We start from the raw sequence: 11027 nt of genomic DNA, 5'->3' as shown, positions 1-11027 counted from the left end.
ACATTTACAATTTGGATTCTTAAGTTAATTATACAAGTATATACATGATTTATTTCATTTTGAAATGATCATGCTATAATCAAATGAATAGATTAATTGGCCCATGTGATGAAGTATTTGACAAAAGTTTAGTTAATGTCTACCGGGTAATTCAAAATAAGGTAATGTGATGTGTGTTAAGTCATTATTGAAAGTTCAATGGTTATTGGTAAGTCGTTTTAATGTCAGTCGAGTCAGGTCAACTAAGAATTAAGACCTTTTTGAATTGGAGGTCAATGTCAAAATAAGGTAATGTTATGTTTGTTGAAATACCTTGTACAGATTTATCTCAAACAGATTACAAACAGGCAGAAGAGGGAACGGACATGCTAATTGCTTTAATGACTCAAGGTATCCATACATGGAAGGGGAATAAAAATAACTAAAATAACTCTTGTCTTAAACTATCCAGAATGCTTAGACTCTTTCACACTGTGGTGAATTTGAGTGAATTTGAATTTGAATTTGGTTCTGTACACAAGTTCAGGTGAATTATATTCATGTAATGGATGAGCAGGTCACGGCATTGCTTCATGTTTCTATTTGATTTTTATTTTAATGCTGTTCAACAATGACACCATATTATAATGAAACATGTCCAAGAATCACATTTGATCATGTGTTGAGCCGAGATATCCACAATACTGGTATGATATCTTTCTTGCAATTGAAGACTTCTCTTAGCACAAGCATAGAGGGGACAAGTCTGTACGACTTGTGACTGCATGTACACAGTTTTATGTTGAAATTCTATGTGGTTGTTTAGTTGGCAAGTCTTCCAAACTTGAACTAAACTTGTGTTATGTCATAGAACAATTATATACAGCAAACAAGGCAATACATTTGTGAATAGTATGTTGGAGATTTTGTGAGATTAGATGGTCATGTCTGTGAGATGTTTAGGAGTAGTATTACTATTGCTTGAGCGTGTTGGCTGTATGTTTTAGATTTTTGATAAACCACAACATAAACATCTAGCTTACCAAATATGAATATTTCTGGCACTGATCAAAATATATTGTAGTAGTGCAAAAAAAAACTAATGGTTCAGGTATGGTTCAGATTTAAATAAAACTTTTGCGTTGAACAAAATAAAGATCTCTGTAAAAACATACATCAATTACATGTTTTAAAGTAAATTAACTAGCATTCACACATCACAGATTTGTTTCTGGCAAACAGAAGTAACTCAAGTAATACTGGCTGTGTGGCTCATTAATAATTTCAAAGAACTGACAGAATGTACAATTTGTACCAAAATACTGACTGAATATGTACTGATAATATAAATGCAATGTTGAGCAGCTAACATGATTAACTTACACTTCACATCATACTAATGACAAAATCAATTCACACTGTCAATATACATGAACTCATAGATGTAGGATAAACTGTAGCAGCTTGTATTTGTGTAGGAGTTTTCTCCAGGCAGCATGCCCATTATAATTGTTTATTCAATTAAAAATTATTCCATTCGCCTAATCTTTATACCCAGTTACTGACCAATTTCATATTATAATTACACTGTTAGCACTTTAAGTCATAAGGATTTAGTAGAAATATTCAGGTATTGTCAGAAATATTTCTTAGTTGAACTATAAATATATATGAACTGTCAAATCAGTGAAAAAAATACTCCAATAATGTTTTGAGCAATACATGTTTAGAGTTATAGCCCCCCCCCCCTTCCCTATAAATTTAGCTTACATATAGTCCCAATAGTGAATGAGACAGTGTTTTGTCTTGTCAATACTCCTTCCAAGCACCTTACACATAATTTTTTGTTACATCATTATTAAATGAAAATAGGAAACAAGCAAACCCTGATTTTGTGTGGAATTAAATGCACACAGTTGATGAGTCATACTGGTATGTAAAGATAGAAATGCAAAATAGATGATAAAATAATAATAACAACATGGGGAGGCAACACAGCAAGCATGGCTGTACAGACAGTGGATTCTTAAAATCCACGCAAGGGAGAAATGGCAAATTGTGCAGCAATGTTTTCAGTGCAACCTGACTGATTGAAGCTGATATTCAGACACAAAAGTTGCTTAACTACTGATTAATGGATTACCACCAAATCACTATTACAACTGAAATGCATAGACATCATGCACATACTAAACGTACGTACACACATTTTTGTTGTTTACAAGCATATTTAAGGCACGTTTCTGTAGCAAATGATAAAATTAAATGAATTAAACATAGGTATCAAGCAGATAATCAACTTGAAATAGTTGATGAAAAATGTGACAACTTAATGCATTAATTACTTATCAAAAATTAAGTTAAAGATGTCGATGCAAATTAAGATAAATAACTTTAAGTTAAAAACATTGTTGCATATGGTAAGGTAAAGTATAAATTTAAATAAGTGATGCTTAAGATTTCAAATTGAAAATATAAATGCATAGATTACCTGGAAAATGATATAACATGTTTTCACATGTTTGAAGCACATACATGTACAAAAAAGTTGTTGTTTTTAAAAGGCACATTTGTTTCCTACACTAAACGAATTCCCAGTGCTATGCAAATCTCTGATATACAAATGGACTGTACTCCATTGTATATGACTTTTTGACCCTTGGGGTTATCAGTTCTGCCATATTAGGAACGACCTTTGACCCCATTTTCGGGAACCTCTCGACCAATAGCTGCTCCTCTAGTGGTGAAGGGGCAGCCATGGTTGGTTTCTCCCTAGGCTTGCTCACTAGGACATAACGACTGGAAAAGAAAAAGAAATGTGCATGATACTCCAATTAACTCTATCAGTGCGGGAACCGAATTTTGAAGGACTTTGCAAACAGTTTGGATCCAGATGAGACGCCACAGAACGTGGCGTCTCATCAGGATCCAAACTATTTGCTATTTTGATAGTATTCTGTGAAAAAAATCGAAGAAAATGCTTTTTTTAGAAATTCAGCAGACGACATTTTAGCAGATGACAAATTTCCCAGCATGCAAAGGGTAAAATGACAAGAACACTGAGCAATATTAGCTATACAAAGTCTTAAATTAGCTAGAAATGCTTGACAGCAAAATTTAACTAGAATACAGTTTAAATATATTAAGATGTAATAACTTTTTTGTAACTTGCAAAATGAATGTTAACATATGCTTTTAAAATTGTTTTACTTCCCAATAAGAAAATAATACAAAAGAAACCCAAGTAATATGGTATCTTTAAGTTATCAATTTTCATAATAAAAAAAGCATCATGGCTCTTCATTCTTGAACATTGAATTTATAAAGTCTCTAATGAAATAATTCAAATGTTACAAAATTGTACAATGTTGTGTTGATATAACTGTGTGTAACCCAAACTACATCCATGTGAGACCTACTTGCACTTGCTTGGTATAGACCGACTGGACTTAAGTCTCCAAGCGTCTGGGTTGCGCGGATCAATCCAGTGTGGACTGAAGTCTGCAACTGTGGAGATGGACTTGGAACTGGCAGGCCGCGACCGTGCAGTAGAGGGCTGCTGCTTGCTCAACCTGTACCTGCAGAGCAAATATGTTAGTTATTTAATGCAGACTATTCGTCATATTCAACAGTACTTCAGTCTGGTACTTCAACTGCAGTCTGTTAACGCACTTACACTTTTCCTGTGTTAGCTGGTTTCGCTACTAAGTGATACACATAATATCAGTCCCTGACAGCTGTAATATTTGAATCAAGAGGTTTGGTTGATAATGGCAAAATAAGTTTAATCCAATCACCACTTGAAATTACAGACTGAATTAACTGGCCCATCAAATGTAGAATGGATAATATGGTAAAAGTTCTGAGTAATTCCTCATTATAATAAACATGGCATTGCCACAAAACTTAAGGTTTTCAATGTTTCAAAGATCAATTTATTTTAATTGATCTCTGAAACATTGAAAATCTTATTTAGTGGCAATGCCATGTTTATTATAATAAGGAATTATTTAAATGTATTTTACTTTTTAATCCCAAGCTAACACAAATACAATTTCAGTGCTGGTACTACACAGGAAACTGAATCAAGAGGATCAAGAGACGATATTCAAGGATATGGTTTGCTTGGTGATATTGACCTATATTGACTTGCACAACGCCTTCATATATTTAACAATTAAAATAATAATTTGGACAGGAAACATGTACAAATATTCATATTGTTGTTTGAATATGACATACAATAACTTGCTTACAATATTGTATCATGTATATTTGGGTGTATTTAACTATTGTCTGTCTTCTGTCCATCATATTTATTTAAACTGCATGTAATAAGAGTATACTTTTGAGTTCATTAATTTAACCATGTGATTGTATGCAGCTTGCAATATCTATGTTATACACTTTTTTTGCTTATTTAAGATAAGCTGTGCTAAGCTTGCAGTTGTTTGAATAGAAATGATGGTGGGTGTGTTAGTGTACAAGGATGGTTTGCAAAGTTGTTAGTGTTTGTTTCTTTGAATCAAAATGAAACATTCACCTGACAAACAATCCAAAAGGTGGAGCAGCCACTTGCACTTTGCCTAATGCCATTTATTTGATTTTTATTTAGTTTGAATACCTATTTGCCATGTGTAGCCATCCTAAATTTAAACTAACTTGCAAGTGTCTCAAGTATACACAGCTTTCATAGCAGATGACCAAATTAACTATACAACAAGAGATGTGTTTGTGACAAAAATGCCCCCTACTGCACTTTGTAGCTGCATAGCAGCTATTTTAGATAAAAATTTTAGTTTCAAGTAACGTAACTTGGCCAAAAATTAATGGACCAGAAAAAAACTCAGACTTGATCTGTAAGTCCTGCAGATAGACTGAAACACCAAAACTCAGGTAAATATTTGAAAGCTTTCAGGAAAAATCTTCAGAAATGGGTGCTGGTTGGACGGACAGACAGACAGGGCATACAAACAAAATGCACCACAATACCTGTATGCTTTCTCCTGACTCACTACCATACCTGTATGCTTTCTCCTGACTCACCACCATACCTGTATGCTTTCTCCTGACACACCACCATACCTGTATGCTTTCTCCTGACTCACCACCATACCTGTATGCTTTCTCTTGACTCACCACCATACCTGCACCATACCTGTATGCTTCCTCCTGACACACCACCATACCTGTATGCTTTCTCCTGACTCACCATCATACCTTTATGCTTTCTCCTTACTCACCATCATATCTGTATGCTTTCTCCTGACTCACCACCATACCTGTATGCTTTCTCCTGACTCACCACCATACCTGTATGCTTTCTCCTGACTCACCACCATACCTGTATGCTTTCTCCTGACTCATTACCACACCTGTATGCTTTCTCCTGACTCACCATCTCACCTGTTTGCTTTCTCCTGACTGACCATCATACCTGTATGCTTTCTCCTGACTCATTATCATACCTGTATGCTTTCTCCTGACTCACCACCATACCTGTATGCTTTCTCCTGACTCACCACCAAACCTGTATGCTTTCTCCTGACTCACCACCATACCTGTATGCTTTCTCCTGACTCACCACCATACCTGTATGCTTTCTCCTGACTCACCACCATACCTGTATGCTTTCTCCTGACTCACCACCATACTTGTATGCTTTCTCCTGACTCACCACCATACCAGTATGCTTTCTCCTGACTCACCATCACACCTGTATGCTTTCTCCTGACTCACCACCATACCTGTATGCTTTCTCCTGACTCACCACCATACCTGTATGCTTTCTCCTGACTCACCACCATACCTGTATGCTTTCTCCTGACTCACCACCATACCAGTATGCTTTCTAATGACTCACCACCATACCTGTATGCTTTCTCCTGACTCACCACCATACCTGTATGCATTCTCCTGACTCACCATCATACCGGTATGCTTTCTCCTGACTCAGTTCATTTTTCAGGATCTGCTGCTGCTGCATGTTTGGGCCGGCAGTCTTGGGGCGGGGTGTGTCTCTAATAGGCGGTGGGGCAGTACCCACCCCGTAACCCATGGTGATAGGCACAGACATGGATGTGTTGGCGCGCTTCACCATCTGAATACTTGAGGTATCGGTCTGGGAGAACCCGCCAACTGGAAATATGGACATTTATGGAAAATATGGACATTTACATCATCTATCAGATAGTTGATTTTTCAAAATGGTTTATTTCATCTTGCAGTTATAAAGTAGAATTCAGACATTATGCCAATGTTTGCCACAGTATTAACCAAAAAGATTGCATTTAAGGTCAATTTTAAGTTTTTAAAAACTCAAACTGACTTCTGAAGTAAATCAGAGTTTTGTAGTGTGTGTGTTTTTTTTCCAATTAAAATTAATGAATATTATCAAACATGTATATTTAAAGTACAGGTCTTTTAAATCTAAGCAATAAAGTACAGGACAATATCTCATAAAACCTAAGTCATTAAAGAAAATATATTAATTACCGCATTTTTTCTTCAAGCAAAAAACAATTAAAAATGATTGGGTCTCCAATCTTAGCAAAAAATAAAAGTAACAAAAGATCGTACTGGCAGAGTCACATCGAGAGTTAAAGAGTTTCTGTGCCTGTTTGTCTTTCTGGATCATGTCATAGGCGTTCCGTCGTTGCGCCGCTGACTGGGCGCGAATCTCTTTCTGCATTCGCAGCAACGTATGCCTAACAACATTGTGACAGTCACTATAATTATCAAAACTATACTTGAATCAATTCTAATTACTTTACCTTTTTAAGGTGATTTAAAAGAAACATGCCTTTTTTTAAGGCTGCAGAATAGTGTTTCTAAATGCAGTATACTTGTGTGTACTTTCAAAATAAACACAACAAGGGACAAAATTGTCACAAAACCAGGTTTTCATTGTGAAAAAAAAATCTGATAAATGGAGAAAACTCAAACTGAACTTTTGAAATGAACAAACAAAATTAACCCCCTTTGTAAGTTTGTTTTTAAAAAAAATCTATTTTTAGTCATGGCGACCTTGACATTGGAGATATTGACATGATTCTTTCGTGCGACACACCGTCCCATGATGGTGAACAAATGTGCCAAATGATTTTAAAATCTCACAATGAATGACATAGTTATGGCCAGGACAAGCTCATTTATGGCCATTTTTGACCTTTGAACTCAAAAGTGTGACCTTGACCTTGGAGATATCGACGTAATTATTTCGCGCGACACACCATCCAATGATGGTGAACAAATGTGCCAAATGATTTTAAAATCTGACAATGAACGACATAGTTATGGCCCGGACAAGCTTGTTCCGCCTCTCGCTCGCCAGCCAGCCAGCCCGCCAGCCAGCCCGCCCGCATTCGCCAATCTAATAACCAGTTTTTTCCTTTGGAAAACCTGGTTAAAAACTGTTGTCATAAATAGAATAATAATAAAACAACAAGAGCTGTTTGTAAAACATGCATGACCCCCATATGGGCTGTCAGTTGTAGTGGCAGCCATTCTGTGAATATATTTTTTGTCACTGTGACCCTGACCTTTGACCTAGTGACCTGAAAATTAATAGGGGTCATCTGCCAGTCATGATCAATGTACCTATGAAGTTTCATGATCCTAGGTGTAAGCATTCTTGAGTTATCATAAGGAAACCATTTTAATATTTCTAGTCACTGTGACCTTGACCTTTGACCTAGTGACCTGTAAATCAATAGGGTTCATCTACCAGTCATGATCAATGTGCCAATGAAGTTTCGTGATCCTAGGCGTAAGCATTCTTGAGTTATTATCCGGAAACCATTTTACTGTTTCAAGTCACTGTGACCTTGACCTTTGACCTAGTGACCTGAAAATCAATAGGGGTCATCTGCCAGTCATGATAAATGTACCTATGAAGTTTTATGATCCTTGGCATAAGCATTCTTGAGTTATCATCCAGAAACCATTTTACTGTTTTAAGTCACTGTGACCTTGACCTTTGACCTAGTGACCTGAAAATCAATAGGGGTCATCTGCCAGTCATGATCAATGTACCTATGAAGTTTCATGATCCTAGGCATAAGCATTCTTGAGTTATCATCTGGAAACCATTTTACTGTTTCGGTCACTGTGACCTTGACCTATTGACCTGAAAATCAATAGGGGTCATCTTCCAGTCATGATCAATGTACCTATGAAGTTTCATGATCCTAGGCCTAAGCATTCTCGAGTTAAAATCCGGAAACCATTTTAGTATTTCGAGTCATTGTGACCTTGACCTTTTATCTAGTGACCTGAAAATCATTTGGGGTCATCTGACAGTCATGACCAATGTACCTATGAAGTTTCATGATCCTAGGCCTAAGCATTCTTGAGTTATCATCCGGAAACCATCTGGATGGACAGACAGACCGATGGGCCGATATATGTAAAACAATATACCCCATCTTCTTCGAGGGGGGGCATAAAAAAAATAATAATAATAACAAGGGCTGTTTGTAAAACATGCATGTCCCCCATATGGGCTGTCAGTTGTAGTGGCAGCCATTGTGTGAATATGTTTTTGTCACTGTGACCTTAACCTTTGACCAAGTGACCTGAAAATCAATAGGGGTCATCTGCTAGTCATGATCAATGTACCTATGAAGTTTCATGATCCTAGGCGTAAGCATTCTTGAGTTATTATCCGGAAACCATTTTACTATTTCAAGTCACTGTTACCTTGACCTTTGACCTAGTAACCTGAAAATCAATAGGGGTCATCTGCCAGTCATTATCAATGTACATATGAAGTTTCATGATCCTAGGCAAAAGCATTCTTGCGTTATCATCCGTAAACCATTTTACTGTTTTGAGTCACTGTGACCTTGACCTTTGACCTAGTGACCTGAAAATAAATAGGGGTCATCTAGCTGCCAGTCATGATCAATGTTCCTATGAAGTTTCATGATCCTAAGCGTAAGCATTCTTGAGTAATCATCCGGAAACCATTTTACTATTTTGAGTCACTGTGACCTTGACCTTTGACCTAGTGACCTGAAAATCAATAGGGGTCATGTGCCTGTCATAATCAATGTACCTATGAAGTTTCATGATCCTAGGCCTGCCCATTCTTGAGTTATCATCCGGAAACGGTTTTACTATTTCGAGTCACTGTGACCCTGACCTTTGACCTAGTGACCTGAAAATCAATAGGGGTCATCTGCCAGTCATGATCAATGTACCTATGAAGTTTCATGATCCTAGGCCTAAGTGTTCTTGAGTTATCATCCGGAAACCATCTGGTGGACTGACCGAGGGACGGACTGACGGACGGACGGACCGACCGACCGACATGTGCAAAACAATATACCCCCTCTTCTTCGAAGGGGGGCATAATAATAATATTATTATAAATTACATTTGATTATTTACTTGGTATCAACACATGAATCAGGTTTTCATACCCTTTATGTAACTAAACCTGCCTACTAAAATCAAATATTTTAACACATCAAAAGAAGAATAACAATGAAACTGATGGATGCTTGCCCTGATAAGCTTTGTTGATACATGGGTTATAAGTGTTGAAACTAATAATTGTTCAAAGGCCAATAACTCCTTGAAAACTCGTTTAAGTGAAAAAACAACAACATGAGAATATGCTTATCTCCACCTTGCAGGGCTAGTTCTATATATAAAGATTAATCATAGTTGGATTATAAGTTCTTGTAACCTGACAAAGGAACTTAACATTGATAGGAATTTTTTTAATAAATGGTGAAATCTGCCTGAAAAATTATTAGAGCAGCACAATCCTGCAAATATATTCATGTCCATCCAAAGGGGAAAGTGTTTATGACATGTCATCACATTTGAATCAGTATAGGGTTTGAGATCAACAAGAAACCGTAGGAGACGGGTGATGCTCCCCAAAGGTTTTTTTTGTCACAATATTGCACTTTATATTCAAATAAAAGGAAACGTCTTGAGGGACATAACTTTGGCCAAAATAATACGATGGATGGTTTAGCAACTTAAATATTTCAAAGGGCCATAACTCTCTAAATAAATCATCTAACCAGAACCCACAAATAACATGCACATCTCCTCAAGGTAGTTAAGCTTCCCATAAAGCTTCATTGAATTCCAGTCAGTAGTTGGGGGGGAAGAGAATTGCACTATATGTACAGTTTATAGAAAATTTCAAAGGGCCATAACTCTGTGATAAATCATCTGACCAGAACCGGCTGATAATATGCACATCTCCTCTTGGTAGTGAAGCTTCCCAGAAAGTTTTATTGAATTCCGGTCATTAATTGCTTAGATTTAGCCCTGACAAAAATTGTGCACGGACGGAAGGACACACGGACAGACGAAGCGGCGACTATATGCTCCCCCCAAAAATTTTGGGGGAGCATAAAAGCAGAAAGGAATGATTATGCAAACAGCAATAAGGCAACAATAACCTGAATAAACAACAGAGCATAATGGTCTTATATTGCACATTTCTCCCCTTAAAGGAAAAAGCACAAAATGTTTAATGATATTTGGAAAGCTAATTCCATGAATCATGGGCAGAAACAATCCATGTGAAAATGATGTATTAATAACCAAAACAAAAGCTTGTCACAGTAGTGCCAAATCCCCGCCGAAATGTGTTTGCTTGTATGACAACATTTGTTTTAGACAGTAGAATAATATTTGTAAAAACAAATAAAGGGAAATAATTCATTATGCTACATTCAAAAATTTAATTTGAAATTAAATAAAGTGATATAATTCAAACACTAAGGTAGATAGAGTTATGGTTCTTAGTCACTGCACTTCTCCTACTTGCCATCTGTTTAAGTTTCAAGTAAATCCCTTCAGTAGATTTAGAGTTATACTTCAGACAAAAATTTACTTTAAAATTATATAAAAGGGGAGATAATTCAAAAACTAAGGTAGATAGAGTTATGGTTCTTTGTCACTGCACTTCTCCTAGTTGCCATATGTTTATATTTCAAGTTTCAAGTAAGTCCCTTTAGTAGATTTAGAGCTATGCTCCAGACAAAATTTACTTTAAAGTTATATAAAAGGGGAGATTA

The 11027-nt window shown here is 36.4% G+C and overlaps 1 protein-coding gene across 1 annotated transcript in view; it reads right to left on the bottom strand.

The window, feature by feature from the left end:
• Positions 1–509: 509 nt before the first annotated feature.
• LOC127832253 (uncharacterized) overlaps positions 510–11027 on the bottom strand; it is a 116205-nt gene continuing 105687 nt past the window's right edge. The window contains exons 36-39 of the mRNA XM_052357580.1: positions 6559–6686; positions 5913–6117; positions 3399–3557; positions 510–2778 (exon numbers count right to left, since the gene is read on the bottom strand). Coding sequence (XP_052213540.1) covers positions 2580–2778; positions 3399–3557; positions 5913–6117; positions 6559–6686 — 691 coding nt within the window. The 3' untranslated portion in view covers positions 510–2579. The remainder of the gene's footprint in view (positions 2779–3398; positions 3558–5912; positions 6118–6558; positions 6687–11027) is intronic.

The sequence above is a fragment of the Dreissena polymorpha genome, chromosome 5 (genome assembly GCF_020536995.1).
Source record: "Dreissena polymorpha isolate Duluth1 chromosome 5, UMN_Dpol_1.0, whole genome shotgun sequence".
Taxonomy (NCBI): domain Eukaryota; kingdom Metazoa; phylum Mollusca; class Bivalvia; order Myida; family Dreissenidae; genus Dreissena; species Dreissena polymorpha.
Note: the sequence above shows the minus strand (reverse complement) of the source record. Positions and strands in the feature narration are given on the sequence as shown.